Genomic DNA, 19,031 nt, shown 5'->3' on the forward strand with positions numbered 1-19,031 from the left:
CTGAGTTCCAGTGCTGGGGCAGCAGCTTTAAAGGCACCAGGGACATACAAGGAGGAACTTTATTGTCTGGTTTCAGGGCAAGAGATGGAGGACAGCTTACTCTTGGATAAAAATGCTGGGAGAAGCCATTATTTGTTTGTTGAGCTCTCCCCACTCCTGGTGTGCAGACACAGGAGGCTGTCTCCATCAACCTGGCTAACACCATGCATGCTGCCCTGGTGACTCCCTGAGACCCTACCCCACCCAACTGCGGACTCACCCTAGTCTCTTCTGTTGGTTTTTCTGTACAAATGACCTTTCTTGGCTCATGCTGTGAACTTTCCTAAATTATCTCGAACGTTCACAAAACCCAAACAAACAACATCTGGCTTCAGCATGTCCTGTACCTCTGGCTGAGCAGCCCCAAGCCACGCATTAGTGGCAGCTGGCCTCGGTTGAGGCTTGGCTTCTACCAGGTACCTCCAAGCCCAGCACAGGTGGCTGCCACCAGCAGATTACTTTGTTTCTCATGACAGATAGTCCCAGGCAGGACACAGGGTGTGGCTCAAGTTGGCCTATGGCGGGAACCTGCCCAGGAATCCTCAGGGTGGCATGCCCAGTGGCTGGTTTCAGAGCCAGCCAGAGTGCCACCATCTGCCTCTGTGAGTGACACACCCAAAGGGCAAACTGAGAAAGCACTAGAGCCCTGGTAAAGTGAGTCCTGATCCATAGGGCCAGCCCCTGAACAACAGCTTCCCCACTGTAGTCACGGCTAGTCCTCACAACCAATCAGCCTGACAGTGAACCTCTAACATTGATGTGCAAGCAGCAACTAAGGATCAACTACAACAGGAGGGCAAACCTAACTCACACAAGGGACATACCTGGAGCACCCGGTTCAGGGGACTATGGAGACTGCACCTCTGGACCCCACAGGACACCTACTACATAAGGCCATTCCACTAAGACTGGGAGACATAGCAGCCCTACCTAATACATAGAAACAAATATAGGGAGGCAGCCAAAATGAGGAGACAAAGAAACATGTCCCAAATGAAAGAACAGAACAAAGCTCCAGAAGAAGAACTGAATGAAATGGAGACAAGCAATCTACCAGACACAGAGTTCCAAACACTGGTTTTAGAGATGCTCAATGAACTTATGGGAAGAGTACATGAACTCAGTGGGAACTTTAACAGAGAGATAGGAAACATAAAAATGGAGACAGGAAACATAAAAAAGAACTAGTCAGAAATAAAGAATGCAATAATTGAAATGAAAAATACATCAGAGTATTAACACTAGATTAGATAAAGCAGAGGATCAAATCATTGATTTAGGAGATAAGGACAGCAGAAAACACCCAGTCAGAATAGAAAAAGAAAAAAGAATCCAAAAAAATGAAGATAGTTTAAGGGGCTTCTGGGACAACATCAAGCATACCAACATTCCCATCATAGGGGTACCAGAAGGAGAAGAGAAAAAGCGGGAAATTGAAAACATATTTGAAGAAATAATGACTGAAAACTTCCATAACCTGGTGAAAGAAATAGACATGCAAACACAGAGAGTGCAGAGAGTCCCAAACAAGATGAAACCAAAGAGGTCCACACCAAGACACATCATAATTAAAATGCCAAAGGTTGAAGACAAAGAATCTTAAAAGCAGCAAGAGAAAAACAGTCAGTTACCTACAAGGGAGCTCCCATAAGACTGTCAGCTGATTTCTCAACAGAAACTTTGCCAGCCAGAAGTGAGTGGCAGGAAATATTCAAAGTGATGAAAAGCGAGAACCTACAACCAAGATTACTATACCCAGCTAAGCTATCATTTAGAATTAAAGTATAGATGAAGAGCTTCCCAGACAAGAAAAATCTAAAGGAGTTCATCACTACAAAACCAGAATTACAAGAAATGTTAGAAGGACTTCTTTAGGAAGACAAAAGAAAAAAGAAAGAAGGAAAGAAGGAAGGAAGAAAGGAAAAAAGGAAGGAAAGAAAGAAAAAGAGAAGATTCAAAATATGAATAATAAAATGGCAATAATTACATATCTATCAAAAATTACTTTCAATGTAAATGGATTAAATGGTCCAATCAGAAGACATAGCGTGGCAGAATGGATAAGAAAAAAGACCCTGCAAATGCTGCCTTCAAGAGACCCACTTTAGATCAAAAGCCACACACACTAAAAGTAAAGGAACAGAAAAAGATATTTCTTAAAAATGGAAACTAACAAACAAAAAAATCTGGAGTAGAAGTACTTATACCAGACAAAACAGACTTTAAAACAAAGGCTATAACAAGAGACAAAGAAGGACCCAGTAATCCCACTTCTGGGTATTTATCTGAAGAAACCCAAAACACTACTTCAAAGGGACATGTGCATCCATATGTTCATTGCAGCATTATTACAATAGTCAAGATATGGAGTGAGCCTGGGTGTCCATCAATGGATGGACATATGAAGAGGTGCTACATATGTACAATGGACTATTACTCAGCCATAAAATAGAATGGAATATTGCCATTTGCAATAACATGGATGGACCTAGAGGGTATTGTGCTGAGTGGAGTAAATCAGATTGAGAAAGACATATCCCATATGATTTCACTTATATGTGGACTCTAAAGAACAAAGTAAACAAACAAATGGAAAACCAGAAACAAACTCATAGATACAGAGAACATTTTGATGGTTGCCAGCTGGGAGGGAGGTTGTGGGTTGGGGGAAAAAGGGGGAAAGGATTAAGATGTACAAATTCATAGTTACAAAATAGTCATGGGGATGTAAAATATAACAAAAATAATATAGTCAACAATATTGTATTAAACATGTGTGGTGTCAGGTGGGTAGTAGATTTCAGGGTGATCACTTCGTAAGTTATATAAATATCTAATCACTATGTGGTACACCTGAAACTAATATAATATTGTATGTCAACTGTAATTGAGAAAAAAATATTAAAAAAGAATAGTCTGGATATTTACTGAGATATTTACCATTTCTGTTCAATCCTTATGTTCCAAGTTTCCTTTTGCTCTCATTTCTCTTTTTTAATCAGTGCTAGCAATGAATTTTCTTAGTTTCCTTCACCTGATAATGTCTTTATTTCACCTTTATTTCCAAGGATTTCCACCTCTATCCCCCACTGGACACAAATTCTAGGTTAATAGTGTTTTAATTTCAGCACTTAACAAATATGACTCCAATTCTTTCTTTCTGATGAGAAATAAACACACATTTAGATCATTGTTTTTCTAAAGGTAATGTTTCATTTCCTCTGGTCACTTTCAAGACTTTTGTTCTCTGTCTTTAGTGTTCAAAAATTCCATTTTGATGTGTCTGCAAGTGGATTTCTTAGGATTTATCCTGTTTGGGATCACTAAGCTTCTCAAAATATCTATTTTGTCTTTCACCAAATTTGGGAAGTTTTCAACCATTATTTATTCAAATATTTTTCATTATTACACTTTCTGATTTCCCTCTGGAATGCCAATTACATGAATATTGAACAATTTGGCACTGTCCCACAGGTCCCTGAGGTTATGTTTATTTTCAGTATTTTTTTCTTCTCTGTTGTTCCGATTGGATAAATTTTGTTGGTCTCACTTCAAGTTCACTGACTCTTTCCTCTGACATCGCCAGTTTTCTACTGAGCTTACCCAGTGATTTTTTAAAATTTCAGTTATTGTGTTTTTCAGTTTTGCAATTTTATATATTACTTCTTTATATCTTCTATTTCTTTGCTGATGTTTTCTTTTTTGTTTGTTTTTGTTTGTATGTTTTGTTTTGCACTGACTTAAGTGTGTTCATGATTGTTTTGGGGGGGGCATTTGTATAATAGCTACCTTAAAAATCTTTATCAGATAATTATAACATCTGTGTCATCTCAGTATTGGCACCTGTTGATTGTGTTTTCCCATATGAGTTGACTTTTTCTTGTCCTTCGTAAGTGGAGTAACTTTGGATTGTATCCTGGACGTTATGAATATTATGAGTCTCTGGGTCTTATTTAAATACTACATAATATTTTGATTTTTTTCATTTTAACAGGCAATTGACCTAGTTGAGTTCAGGCCACAGTGTCTAATCATTCTTCTATGGGTTTTGGTTAGAGTATCAGTTCGTTTTTCAAAGTCTTTGTAGTGTTATTCAGATCTGTTCCACATATATGTCAGCTGTAGCTGCTTTGGGAATAGGGTGGTAATCTCTTCCTATAGTTCAGTTCTCAATGTCTGTATGTTTTTAAAATTATATTCATACATGCAAATCTTGGGGGTGAACCTGTGAGTTCATAAACAACTTTAAGGGGTTGGTTTCCCAAACTCGTCCCTCTCCATAATATCCCTGGGATTTTTTACTTCTATAGAGCTCTCATTTTTGGTCCTTCAGCTGGAAATCTAAAGCTTTAGTTACTCTGCTCTCTCATGCATTTCCACAATTGTGCCTGCATCTGGGGACAAAAAATGGGAGACTAAAGAAAAGCAGTGGGAGTTCACTGTACATTTTTGGGACCACAGCTCCTCTGATCAGAGAGTAAGGTTCCCCTCTCTCAGAGGCTTAGATCCTGCAGATTCCTGTATTCACTATTGCTACCACAAGTTTACTTAGGAGCTGGGGCATTGGACAATGGAGAAAAGGGGGTAAAAAGGACTAACAGAAAAACGGGGATTTCCCCACTCTCTCTGAGCATTAACAGTTCTCTCTCCCACTCCTTGATATATATTTAGAGCACTTCCCCTGGATCTTTCTCTGTCTGCACCCTGGTGCCCAGGTTTTGGACTATATTGAGTTTAAGCCAGAAGATGCCTGAGAAAAAAAATGGTAAACTCCCCACCAATTCAGTGGTACTTTGAATTCTGGACCTCTTCCCGAATCTGCCTGCTACTATTACATTTTAGAGTCCTCAAATAGCTGCTCCATGTAATCTGTCCCAATTTTATAGCTGCATTAATTGGGAGAGATATGTTGGAGAGTGATTATTTCATCTTATCCACAACCAGAACACTTACTTTTATTTTTCTCCATTTTCCATTCTTTGATTTTATAATTTTTATTACAGAAAATCTCAAACATCTACAAAAGTAGAGAATAGTATAATGAGCCCGCCTGTACCATCACCCAGCTTCGATGATCAATCATGCCAATTTTATTTTGTCTATACCCCATATACTCCTCAACCTCCTCACCTCTAGATTATTTTGAAACAAATTCCATACCAATTTATTCATAAATATTTTAGTATATGTGTGTGTGTGTATGTCTGTGTGTGTGTATATACACATTTCAGGTTTAATGATAAACATCTCAATGTGGCTTCTTTATATCCTTAGTTGTAGGACTTCTGTTCAGTTAGTCTTCAGATGGTTCTCCAGGTTGATTGCTCTATCATTTAGTTGTAATTTTAATGTGGCCACAAGAGGAGGCAAGCACAGTATTTATCTACTCCGCCATCTTGAATCCCCCTAAGATCGTCAGTATATTTCTTTAAAAGACAAGGATTCTTTTTTTAAAAAATGTAGAAACATTATTACATTGACAATTTAACATTTATTTATTTGTTTATTTAAATTAAAGTTTATTGGGGTGACAATTCTTAGTAAAATTACATAGGTTTCAGGTGTACAATTCTGTGATACAGCATCTATAGGTCACATTGTGTGTTCACCACCCAGAGTCAGTTTTCCTTCCATCACCATATATTTGATCCCTTTTACCGTCATCTACCACCTCCCCCCCCCCACCACCCTCTGGTAAATTTTGTTTCTTAATAGCATTAAATATTCAGACATTCCAATTGGTTGGTTTGTCTCTTATACCCCTTCCGTAATTTTTCCTTAAAATTTATTCATTGGAGAAACCAAGTTATTTGTTCTGTAAACCTTCCATATTCTGCGTTGTGATGATTACAAGTTCCCCTGTCCAGGTCTTTCTCATAAATTAATTTTTAGATCTAGAGGCTTGATCGTGAATATGATCAAGTTTTGACAAGATTACTTCGCACCAAGAGGCATATGATGTCTAGTTGTCTCTCTATTTGTGGTGTTCACAGCTTTTGAAGATCACTGCTTACATTCACTAATTCATTAGTGGTTGAAAATTGATGATACTCTTATTTTTCTTAGAAAGACCTTGTATTGAAATATCATTTGCTACAATAAAGTGTCTAAACCTTAAGTGTGCACTTAGGTACATTTTTACATTTGTATGCATCTGTGTAACAACCAGTCAAATCAGGATATAGAACATTTCCAATACCCCCCAAATTTCCCCATGTGCCCTGTCCTAGTGAATAATCCCTACTAATAATCACTATTCTGATTTCTATCACCATAGATCAATTTGGCTTGTTTTTGAACTTCACATAAATGGAATTATGTAGTACTATGTGCTGTTTTGTGTCTGGATTCCTTCACTTCCACATTATATCTGTGTGCTTCATCCATATTGCTACATGCAGCACTAGATCATTCTTTTTTATTGCTATGTAGTATTCCATTAAATGAATATACCTCTATTTTTGCAAAATGATGACATTATATCATTCCTTATTCATTTTTTAGCTGGAATTATTCTATAAAGAGAAGTTACCTTTATAGATTATTTGGTTTCCTTTGAGGTATATCTCATATAGGAAAAACAAGATAAATACTGGGTCCTTTCCCTTCATCAGTTTTCACAGTAATGAATTATCTCCTAGTATTCTCTAAAGGCAACCAGTGATTGTTATTTCTCTAGTATCATTTGAATTTAAAATGAGTTTTTAAGTGTTTCGTGTGTTTTAATCAATTACAACTATTATTCCTATTGATGCCTAAATTTCCCTCTTTGATCAATGGGAGAGTCTTCAAGTTGGCTCCTGAATCCCTCTAACATGACTTGAATAATCTTCAATAGCTTCCCTGCTCTCTAGTATAATATCTTGTATACTTCCTGTCTCAGTCCTGGAGGCAACTCTTCCTCCAAGGAGTTCTGATTCCTCTCAGTGAGAAATGGTGTTTAGAGACCAAAGTCTTGGCACTGGGTATTTCGTCACAGTCTGGCTGCAAGGAAGATTTGCAGAGCTCCCACTAGAATTCCTCATCTCTTCAGGAAGAGCATGTTTTTCTTATCAGTGTTCTCTTGAGTTGGGCATGGATTTTCTATCTGCTGCTCTTCTTCTTCTTCAATTATAAATTGCTGTTTTTTTAGTTGCATCATTGTCAGATTGATGACTGTAGATTGACATATAGCAATGCATCTTTGGGTCAGTGGTGTTTGGGGCCATAATTGACCAAAGGCGAGACATTCATGTATTGTGTTTCAAGTGAAATCATTCATAATTATGTTTCTCAAGTAAATTGGTACACAATTTACCCTGGAATCTGTGAACCCATTGGTTCTTCTTTGTTATCACCAAGCTCTCTTTCTACTGAAGAATGGAGAGAGGTGGGTGTAGGGAACACTGGGCTGACCCGTTAATGTAAATCACAGTCAATATCTTTTGAGAGCCACTGCTTTAACACGAAGGAAGGAGGTAGTAATTGAGATTTTTTAGCACCTCGATGAGGGCAAAATTTGGGACAGGAGGACTGGTGGCCTCTGGTGCCAGACCCACACATCATCTGCCTCTTGGCAAAAGAAGTCCTGCTCTCAGAAGTCTTGCCCTGATACTCTGCAAAAGCCAGGTTCAAGATTACCTTTCTGTCCTCTGGAATGCAATCAAACAGGCCTCTTCTTTCATTCTCATTTCCCTCCAGTTTCTGGACACATGGCTTAACTCCCAGAAGGACAATGAGTGTGAACGGGCCATGTGGTGTGCTGCACGGATTCTTGGCTTCACTGCAAAAATGAACAACTTCGAGGTGAGTAAGCGCCTGCCCTGAAGTCTGGGTCCACCTGCCCGCTGGGTCGCCTTCAGCCCTACATTGATCCCAAACTTCATTATATCTGGCACTCATCCTCACTCTCCTTCTCCCTGGCTCCATCCTGTTTTCTCTTGTGCATCCCTCCTCGTTCTCCCCTTTCTCCCTTCTGACATCTTCTGCTTGATTCTTGTCTCCACCCACCAACTGAATTCCATTCCCCTTGGTTCATTTTGATTCCATTCACCAGCACAAGCAGTTACGGAACACTCACCTTGTTCCGGCACAGTGTCAGGTGCTACAGTGAAGACACAGATGACCAACACAGGTCCCTGGCTTCGCGGGTCTTACAGTCCATGTCTTCAGTTTAAATTTGTTCTATGCATGGGGGGAGAGGCGTGCATAGAACAAATTGAAACTGAAGGCGATAGTGAATGTATAAACCAAATGTAGTGGGAATAAAAGATCAAAACACAAATCATAACAAGTGAGGGAATCAGGGAAAGCTTCACAGAGGAGGCATTTGCGCTAGGCTCGAAGGATGAGTAGGGTGTCAAGAGGCAAAGGAAGAGGATAGTGTAAGGTCATTCCCGAACTATGATCCTTCTGTCCTTTACAGCCATAGTTCACCTATCTAACCCCATTTCCGGGAGCCTCACCTAGTCTGCCTGTCTGGTCTCTGCCACAGGCATTCCCTCCTCCCAGTTCTTTTTCTGTGGTCACTCAGCCTGAGGGAATGGCTAGGATAACTTGTGACTTCCAGCTTCCCTCCCCAGACGGAAATCGAGTTCACCTGCCTGGGGCGCTTGGTGAGGCTGCTGGCCTTACACTGCCGGGACCCAGTGGACAACATCTGCTTCCTGTCTTCCCAGGCCGTATACAACCTCTACTGTATCCTCCTGCAGCAAAAGAGTATGGAGAGCCTTCTCTTATCATCCTCCCTCCAACCTTCCTTAGGGCTGCCCCCGCCACACTGTCCCAGAAGAGTGAGAGCCAAGAAGTGACCTGAGCACCCCATTCCCACTGGGGGACCTACCTACAGATCTACAGATACCCTCTTGGGACAAACTTCCTGCACAGGAAACAATTCTTCTGAATTAGTTTCTCCCTCTCTGACTAAGCCCCATATGTTTACCCAGTTCTCCGCTCGGAGGCAGGAAACCTGGGGGTTCCTTTGACCTCATCTCGCACCATTCCTTATCTTCATGTCCATTCCTCTACTCCCAGCCCCACAGAATATACATCTCCCCGAGCTGACTTAGTTCAGCAGGAGTTTTGGGCTAGGCAGGTGGGAAAAGGGGGAGCCCAAGATGCCTTGTGAGTGTCTGAGGGGTGGGCTTGGGTGTCTTCGTTTCAGAGATGGGAAGGAAGCAACAGGGCTTGTGGGAAGAAGAAGAGGGCAAGCCTGAAGTCTATAGTGCCAACGTGTTCTACAACAACATCTCTGAGATTGCCAAGGTGAGGGGGCAGGGCCAGAGACAGAGTGGGGAAGGCCTGGGCCCTCATTTACACGGTAGCATTGACTTCCAGTGGGACTCAGCCCCCTCCCTTGCCCATTCTACCGCTAAATGTGAACTTTTTCTTTGGGGGACGTTTTCCTACCATCTGCTCCCCTTGAACGTCACGGCTCCTGATCCTTCTGTTTTGCCTGTCCCCCCAGAAGCATTTGCTTCCTGCTAAGGATGTTTCGTGAACAATGTGTAGACTTGCCCCACACTTCACAGGAGATGCCACTGAGGATTTCAGCCCCAGCCCTTCTCTCCCAGGACTCCGACTCTGCGGCCACTGACCTTGGAGCCTCACGTGGCATCTGATGTCAGTGTCCCCTCCCTTCTACCCCCAAAGACTCAGTCCCCAGTGAAAGAGTCTTCTGGGAGCCAGGCAGACAGCATGCGCCTAGGACAAAACACAGCACATTCCCAGGAGAAGCCCTGCTTCCTCTAGCCCTAACCAGGAGGAATGGCACAGGCTCGCTCAGGCAAGGGGGCACAGCTGTGCCCAGCCGGATGCCATCCTGTTGCAGGCATCTGCAGAGTACTGCACCCAGATCCAGCTCACCACCCTGGTGCTCACGGCCATGGAAGGCCTGACGGACAGCAGGGCCAAGGCGTCTCTGGCTGCAGCCCAGCTGATGGGTGCTGTAATGGAAGAGCGGGGCCGAGAGATGATAAAGGTAGTATGCTGTGGGAAGCCCTGCCCTGCGAATTGGGAGATCTGGGCGCTCTCCTGGCTCTGTTACTAACCAGCCGCAGGCCTCGCGACGGTTTGATCCACTCCCTTCTCAAATGGAGCCTTGCACTGTATCTTCTCTGTGGTCCCACTGGGCTCTGACACTTGCAATCCTGAGCTCGTCACTGTAGTGCCTCCTATCTGGGGGGCTGATTCCTCAGTTAATGACAGTCACGTGCCATGGTGTAGGCAGCCAGAGGGCCCAGCAGCAGAGCACAAGGAGGCACTATTGGGGGATCTGCCCTGATTCCCTGGGGTGATTCACAGGGGCTTAGACCTCTGTGAGGGGTAAGGCTGTGGATTGCAAACAAGCAAGCTCACCAAATGACTCTGGTCTTTGCATAAATTTTCTTTTAGGCTAACATGTAAAAATGGGAAGGTTTTGCATTTAAAAATCTACGTTTCCCACGTCACTGAAAGCAACACTTTAAAATGGGGTTATATAGGACAACTCTCTGAGTGACCCCCTTCCCTTTCATGCATGGCATGGGCTCTCCAGACCCTTCTGTCCCTGGCGCCCGTTGTCTCCACTCATTTATGTGACTTGCCTGGCCTTGGTACCATAAGTGGAAGGACGCCTCTGAGGGAGTCCCTGGGGTATTACAATGAAATGGGCTTCTCAGTGGTTCATATATTAGAGATCTGAGGGCCAGATACAAGCATTATGGTCTTTCCACATCCACTGCCAACTGTGCCTGCAGTTTCATGGGTTGGGAGTTGATCTCAGATGGGAGGGAAAGCCTTGAAATGTCTCCAGGGTTTTTGTCCTCCTTCTGGAGCATCTTCTGTCTCCTAAATAAGCTGGGAGCTCCTGTCGGGACTTTGGGGCTGTAGTAGGCCTTGCACTAGCTTCTAGAATTTCCTTTTGTGGCCCCGGCTGGTCTGCCCTCTGGCACCCCAGCACTCTGCCTGGAGAAGACAGTCACTGATAAGATTGCAACTAGGCCTCTTGAGTTTGAGGAGTTGGTAGAGAGGGAGGAAGAGGGGAGGAAGCAAAGAAGGAATGACTGAGATCCTTCTGGCTCCACCCTGTAGATTGAGGAAGTTGTGGAGGGCCTCATGGAACGGCTCAACATGCAGCTGGAGCCCAGCACGAAGGAAGAGACCCTTCGGGCCATGTGCTCGCTGGCGGGGAACAACGCCCACATTGTTGTGCCATGCTGCTCAACAGGCCCCTCCCTTGGGATAGGTACCTCTCCCATGGCCCAGGCGCATGTTCTCCAGCCCAGTAAGCCCTCCTGTGCTCCAGCCCAAGCCCATGACAAAAATCACTGCACAGAGATGCTTTCTCTTTGACACCAATCAAACTTTATGTTCTCTGGCCAAGGCCTCTTTGGTCTCACTCCCTCTAGACCCTGATAACTGGCCCTTAATAAGCCCCAAACCAGACTAGTTCTAACAACATTGTCACTGGACATCGCTGTCTCTGGGTCCTGCAGAACCAATCTGGCCCTGTGGAAGTTGTTTGGCACCCGGCGGGAAACCACAATCAATGTACTGCAGCTGCTCACAGACATCCTGGAAAAGCTCCACTCTGGAGAGGAGACGTCGGAGATGGCCTCCCAGCCGGTGGCGGTCAGCACGGGGGAGAGGGGGCTGAGGACTCAAGTTCTGGGACTTGGGAGCCGAGCTGAAGATTAAAGGGCACCTGCAGGGTGGGAGCAGGTGTTGGGGAGAGCGAAGAGGAGAGGGTTAACACCGGACTCACTAATACTGCCCTCAGTTAGCCTTTGACCTCCTTCTGCACCTGTACATCCAAGAACTGCGTGACGTAGAAAGGGCAGGGAGCAGCCCCGTTTTATGAACAAGGAAGCTGATGGCAGAGTCTGTCAGCTCTCTCTATCTCCCGTTTTGGGGGCTGGCACTCATTTTCCGGCTCCTGGCCTGTGGCATGGGAGGTTCAGTTGCCTGGAATCGGGCTGGACAAACTATGCCCCCAATCATTTTCTGACGAAAATTTAGAGTTGATCCCCTTTTTGTTTGTAATGTTGGGGAATGAACACAGAGCAGATTGCATGTATGTGGCCCTTCATTTCCCTCGGGATGAGTTGTGGCCTTTTAGTCTTTGGGCGTTTCTTACAAGCTTGCGTCAGACTGAGCTGTGCCCTTTGGGTGGTGACAGGCGAGGGACAGGTCAGGACTATGTGTATGGGATCGCACCATTTTGTCTCCACCCAGGCTGAGTCAGTGCTGCGGCCCCCTTCCCATGTGTCTTCCCCCAGGTGGCATGTGCCTTGTGTGAGATGCTATCTGGGTCCCTGTGCCAGGAGGCCATCCAGGAACTCTACCCACAGCTGTTGCTGGCTGTGCTGTGTCATCTCTACTGGGTGATTGAGCAAAATGCTCCCCAGAAGATGGTGGTCTTCAGCAAAGATGGGGGCCCAGGCAACAAGGGCAAGCCTTTTGATCCCACTAGGTAATCCTGACCCCAGAGTGATGCGGGAATGAGCCTGGTCAGCTCCAAAGAGCCATGGGCTGCTAGATGCTGAGCCCTAGGGATGCTGAGGAAGAGATAGACTATGGGTGTGGGTGCTGCAGCAGCATGTGCTGGAGCGTTCTCACGTGTGTTCAAGTTTCTCTTCTCTTTTTCTTGCGTGCACTCATCAGTTCATATCTATGTTCATAATTCTCTGCACATGAAAAGATTCAATTAGATGGTGAATGACTACACCTACGTCCTTCTCTCCATGCAGTCATGGCCGTTCAAATCTAGGGGACCTCTGGCTGAGCTTTGTCACGCACTGTGCCATCTTGTGCGAGTCACTACTGCAGTTTTCTCATCTGTAAAATGGGGCTTGGGCTTCTAAATAAGTGGCTGTCATACCTTTTCTTAAAACCTCAGGATATTCTATTCTGGTGAAATCTTACATGAAAATGAAAATAAATAAAACCAGTAAGCAGAGACGTTCTGATTAGGTGGACGTGGAGGTGAAGAGATATCCTAGCACTTTTGCGCCCTGGAGAGCAGAATTTGAAAACCATGGCACTAGAATATCTCCATAGTCTCATTCATAAGTCTGTGTGGTTGGCTGAGCACCAAGGTTGAAGGGGTGAGTGGGTGGGCAATTAGGCATGGCTTCCCTAGAGCTATGGATTTCTATCGGCAGGAAGGCAGAACCCAGCTACCAGATTAGGGAACTCTCTCCAGGTTTGCCAGCACAGGGATGCAAACTAGTGCATAACGCCTGTCCATCCTCTGTCCCTTTCTTTGCACAAACCCAATGATGGTTGGCCTTCAGTTGTGCGCTGGAGGTAGTGAAGCTCGTGCTGTTGGCAGCTGCATACGATCGAGTGGTGGTCTACGCAGACCAGCATCGCTGCTGGGATCTGCTGTCTTGCCCCAAGTTTTACTACATGGGGATCATGGAACTGACAAGGTGGGACCATTTTTCTATCCCCCCAATACAACTCTAGCCCCCTAACCCTTATGTTCCAGGGCCCACACTCAAATACAGCAGCCTGTAACCCACGCCCCTTCCTCGTCTCCCAGCCCTCTGTTCTGATTCCTCAGTCCTCATTTTCCCTGTTCTGTGCACACTGATCCTTTGCCACGTCTTGGCTTCCTGTGTCCCACCCCAGTGGCATCGTGAAGAACTGTAAACCAGCTGTTCTGCACCAGATCCTGAACCTTGTCAGGAACCTCCTCTCTAGCATCAATGAGCGTCAGAAGATCCTGGCCAGGGCCTTCTATGCACAGGTGAAAGCCTGGGGAGAGAGGTCCACAGCCCTAGCCAGTCATTTTCTGTAGCTGAGGACAGTTAACAGAAATGTTAAGTAACTTGCCCCAGAAAGTGGAAAGAATAGAATTGAGCCATCTAAGGTGGGGTTTCCTTCCCTGCCACTTCAGGAGCCTGGTTAAAGGAGGCAGGGAAGGCCTGGGGAGGGGATCAGCAGCTCTGATCTCCCCAGAATGACCCGTGGATCCCAGCATCTGGCCCCAAATTGAAACCTTATCAGCATGACCCCTTTGCCTTAGTCCCTACCCCGTGGGTACAGATCTGGCCCTGCTCTTAACCGGTTGCAGTCCTTACGTTAGTATGGGGCCTGACAGAGGGTACCCATGACCTTTTCTCCATCCATAGCTGTAGTCTCCTTGCACCCACAGCTACTCTGGCACCAATCAGTGGCTGAGACTCTGGGGCAAGATTTTCCGTGTAATCAGGTGGATCAAGGAGCCCAACCTCATCATGAAGGAAGTTGGGCTCCGTGGAATCAGCAATCTGGCACTGCACCCAGGACAAGTAAGAGTGGGGGACCAAATGGAAATCGAGTGCTGGTCTCTCAGCCACTTAATTTACCTCCTTAGTGCTCTTCTTTAACCAGAGCTTAGTATATTCACCAACCCCTCATCCTAGGGCATCCAGTTTGTAGACGTACATAGACTGGCCATCGGGCCTCCCACACCCTTCTGAGCGCAGCCTTCCTCGGCATGTCCAGCCCTCAGATTCCCTATGTCCGTTTCCCTTAGGCACCATCTGTTTTCTCAAAACTCTGTCCCTAAAGTGTAGCACAATCTCCAGGTGGTGAGTGATCTCTGTTCCTTCCAAATAGTCAGAGTCTCTGAAGAGCCTGGTTCCATTCTTGCTAAACTGCCTGCAGAATGAGGTGCGAGTGACAGTTCAGGCAGTGAAGAGCCTGCGGAACGTCATCTGCCACGGACAGGGCGAGGATACCAAGGTGCTCTTTTGCAGCATCTCCACGCACCTGCGTCCACTCATCAATGATGTATGTGCCTACGTCCTGAGGACCAGGTGGGAACAGTATGGGCTAGGGCTGCAGATGAACCCTGGAAGGTGAATTAAGGGCACTGGGGCAAGGCTATGGGACTGTGGTAGAAGGCTGAAGTCACCGAGGGGCAGAAAAATGGAGAGCTGGCTACTTGAAGCAGTGCATCGGACATGTCCCAAATTCATTCCCAAGTTCATACAGATGTAGCACACACCCATCCACTCGCTCTCTCACCAGAAGTTCCCTGAAGTGGCCACTGAAGGAAAAAAAGTGACGTTCTGATACGAAATTGGTTCTGACTACAAGGGTCTTCTCTGGTAGACTTGACTCATGGAGTGAAGAGTGGGAAGAGAGCCCATGACTTCTACCCTCCTTCCAAACAAGAGAGCCTAGAATGCTGGGAGCCTTGTCGCAAGAGCCCAAAGGCTCAGAAATGTGAACTTCCCAGACCAATACCAATCCGCTCCACGTCTCATGCTGCTTACAGATCATAGAGTTTTAGAGCTGAAGGGACCTGACATCAGAGATGCATGCTTGCACTACTCCTCTCTGGTATCTACAACTTGTTACTCTGTGAAGCTTGGATTTCAATTATTTTTGTATCAGTTTCTTTTCTATGAGCCTAGACATTCCATAATAGTAGGGTCCATGTCTGATTCATCTATTTCTTACTTACTTTCAAAATTCAACATGTACACTTGACAAAGCCTAGAAATAATCTTTACCCTCCATCCAAACAATATAAGAACCTTAGCATGCTTTAACTCTGATTACACCCTCCCATTTTAAATATTTATATTGTGTAGTATTTTAGTTCCACATTCTTTTAAAATCCCCAAATTTGGCCTTCAATACCATCATCATCATCATGATCATTATACAGTCAGTACTTGTTTAGATTTACCCGTATGTTTACAAATTTCTTTCTTTACTTTTCCTTCTCATAGCTGTCTCCTCCCTTCTAGATTCATTTTTTTTTTCCTTTGTGACTTCTTCAGTGAACGTCTGTTAATAGTAAATATTTTCAGTTTTTGTCTGAAAACGTCTTTATTTTATCTCACATTTTTCTTTAGTTTTCAGCAGGCAAGGATGTGTTAATATGCATTTTTGGGGGTTTTAGCCTGTTTGGTGTTCACTGAGTCTCTTGAAACCTCTATATTTATGTCTTTTACCAAACTGAAAGATTTTAGCCATTATTTCTTCAAAAATTTTCCATCCTTCTTCTGCTTCCATCCCCCACTCCAGTTCAAGCCGTTGTTTCTCAGTCTAGTTGTGTAGGACACAGCTCCCTGGCCCATGCTGGTATTATGAGGCTTGCGCTCTGCCCCCCCCCCCCCCCCCCCCCCAGCTGAGGCAGTCAGTTGCAGGTCATCAGTCGGCTGCTCACAGCACCTCTTGCCGGCTGCCAGCTGTTCACGATGGCTGCCGGCCACTCAAACTGGCCACCAGCCGCTCATGGCAACACACAGTAGCCCAGGGCAGCACTCAGTAGCCGGCAGCAGCACATGGCAACACACGCCAACCTCTGGCTGCTCACGGCAGCCCTGCTCCAGGGAGAGCCATTGTTCACAATCTTAGCTGTGGAGGGCGCAGCTCACTGGCCCATGTGGGAATCGAGCCAGCGACCTCAGCATTAGGAGCAAGGCACTCCAACCACCTGAGCCACCGGGCCAGCCCCATATTTCTTTAAAATTTTTTCAGCACCACATTCCTTTTCCTCCCATTTTAGGAATCTGATGACATAAATGTGAGACCTTTTGTTATTGTCTCATAGGTCCCAAGATTCTGTTCATTTTTCAATCATTTTCCTCTTTCTTGTTCCGATTGGATAATTTTTATTGATATGTCTTCAAATTCACTGACTCCTTTGACATCTGTGATTTGCTACTGCTCTACTCAGTCTGTATTTCTTAGTTTAAAACTTTCCCATGACTCTTCTTTATATCTTCTATTTCTTTGCTGAGATTTTTTATTTCTGTACTCATTTTAAGAATGTTCACTGCTGCTTTTTGGAGTATTCTGTATAATAACTCCTTACATTTTTTTATCAGATAATTCCAACATCTGTTTCCTCTTGACTTTAGCATATCAATGAGTTATGATTTTATTGGCTCTTTGCAAAGTGAGAAATTTTGGATTGTATCCTTTGTAAATATGAAGTAAATATGACTCTGGGTCTCACTGAAATCCTGTGAAGAATGTTGATATTTTTGCTTTAGAAGGCAATTGATGTATTTAACTGCAGGCTGCAGGTTCTGACTAGCTTTCTGTGTGTAGGCTGTGATTTCAGTGTCAGTCAGTTCTGAATTCACAGCCTTTGCTCTTTTGAGTTTTCACTTTCCCAAGCTCCTCTGTCTCTGTGACCTCCCTGGTTTTACAGTTCCCTGGGACTCCCTTTTTCCAGTTGTTTGGCCAGAAATCTGGAGCCTTAGTTACCCTCCCATGCCAGGCGCTTCTATGACTGTGCCCACACTGGGCCAAGAGAGAGGAAATAAAGCAATGAAGGTTTGTCAATCCTCTTGCGGCCTCACCTCCATCAAATGGAGAGTAAGTTTTCCCTCCCTCGGAGTTCTGGCTCCTATAGATCCCCACTGGGGCTTGTTTGGGAGCTGTGGCAGGAGGGAATAAGCGAAGAAAAAGAGCTGAGGGATTTCCCCACTCTCTTTGAGCACTGTGGGTTCCCTTTCTGGCTCTATGAGGTTAACGAGAGAGCTTTGCTTAGAGCTCTCTGTCTGCCCCTCGTGCTTGCTTCTCAGTTCCTGGCTGCCTTCCGGGCAGGTTGGGGAGACCAGAAGATATGAAAAACCAGGCCCCTGGGTTCTTGAGACCAGCAACATCCCCTCACCCCACGATAGCTGGACTGTCAGCAACATCTTCCGAATCCTTGGCCCCTGGGAACTTCTCTTTCTTGCTTGAAAGCTTAGCTATACATTACGAAATATTTTTGTATGTTGGATTTAGTATCTAAAGGTGTTTATAGTGGGAAGGTTGTCAGGTTATCTTTTCTTAATATTGCTGGAATGAGAAGTCAAGATTTATGGTGTAATTGAGAAATAGTAAATGGTCATCATCTACACACTGACAATCTAGCAAAATGAAAAGAACACTGACCCAGACAAAGGTTGTTAGATCTGGGTTCTAGCTGCTGCTTTACCATTCACTTAGTCATATGGATTTACTTAGTCAGAACTCAGTAGTTTTATCATTTGCAAACTTTTCTTCTATTATTTTGTCAATCTATTATTTTGTCTCTTCTTTCTGTTCTACTCTTTGGAACTTTGGATTTATTCTGACCTGTAGTCAGACATATATCTTTTTTCTTAATTTTTGTTTAATATTTTTCATCTCTTTGTCCACTTTGGAAGACTTCCTGGGCTAATTGTCCTCTTACTAATTCATCCTTTAGCTGTGAATTTATTCTGCTATTCGACCTATTTAATTTTTATTTATTTATTTTTGTTTTTTATGAAGCAAGTGCTCTTCTTTTGTCTTCTGGTTGATGGTGTGATATCTGAATAGCCAGTACATTATTCTATGGAAACACTGTCTTACCTTTGCCTTTATTTGTTTATTTATTTATTTATTATTCCAAAGTTTGAATTTCTAATCACTTTTTAAAATGTATTCAATAACTTTTTTTTTTTTTTACAAAATCTTTGAGGATTCAATTATACTTTAAAGTTTTTTTCAGATTGTATTATTAACTGTGTCCTTGGATGCTAGGGTTTTTTGATTATTTCTTTGTAGTGTTGGTTTTCCTAAATGTTTGGTGAGTCTTGGTGGTAAGGCCTGGAAATTTTGCACTATTGATTCTCAGCTGGTCCTCTGTGAAAGCAATACCTATTATGACAGTCTGAGTTCAGTAATTGTGGGGGAGCACCCAGGGATATGTGGGCAGTTGGATATGCCAACAGCCAGTCTTTTCACTATTAGGTTCCCTGCTCTTCTTGGGTTACTAGATACCCAAGGCACCATCTTATCTCTTAGATCCGGATACCACATTGCCTGCTCTATTGGGGTGGTACATGCTGCTGATGCTTACTATTTAGTAAGGGCGATATTGGGAGGGCAGGGTAAAGGGAGAAACTTAACTGTATGGCTGAACTATAGCACCCCAAACAACCACCGTGTCAATTGCCCAGTGTCCACTTCTGCTTCCTATACTCACTGCCCTCAAGTTTGGAGCGCTTCAGAACTATGCCCACTTTCTGCAGCAGTCCGTTCTTGCCCACACTTTGGCCAACTTGAAT

The 19,031-nt window shown here is 44.3% G+C and overlaps 1 protein-coding gene across 9 annotated transcripts in view; it reads left to right on the forward strand.

Moving 5' to 3' along the window:
* LOC109434390 (maestro heat-like repeat-containing protein family member 1) overlaps positions 1 to 19,031 on the forward strand; it is a 50,908-nt gene that overhangs the window by 23,945 nt on the left and 7,932 nt on the right. For 2 of the 9 annotated variants that reach the window (XR_016022658.1, XM_088801477.1), the window contains exons 12-16: positions 7,720 to 7,824; positions 8,601 to 8,736; positions 9,182 to 9,282; positions 9,848 to 9,997; positions 11,493 to 11,628. Coding sequence is in view for 2 of the 9 variants with exons in the window: in XM_088801477.1 (XP_088657603.1) it covers positions 7,720 to 7,824; positions 8,601 to 8,736; positions 9,182 to 9,282; positions 9,848 to 9,997; positions 11,493 to 11,628 (628 nt within the window). In the remaining 7 variants the exon portion in view is untranslated. Of the gene's footprint in view, positions 1 to 7,719; positions 7,825 to 8,600; positions 8,737 to 9,181; positions 9,283 to 9,847; positions 9,998 to 11,088; positions 11,243 to 11,492; positions 12,583 to 12,697; positions 13,269 to 19,031 lie in introns of those variants that run through there. The other 7 variants (XR_016022656.1, XR_016022657.1, XR_016022654.1 and 4 more) reach the window with 7 other exon arrangements.

Source organism: Rhinolophus sinicus, chromosome 1, assembly GCF_057876585.1.
Source record: "Rhinolophus sinicus isolate RSI-liver-muscle chromosome 1, RSI-T2T, whole genome shotgun sequence".
Classification (NCBI taxonomy): domain Eukaryota; kingdom Metazoa; phylum Chordata; class Mammalia; order Chiroptera; family Rhinolophidae; genus Rhinolophus; species Rhinolophus sinicus.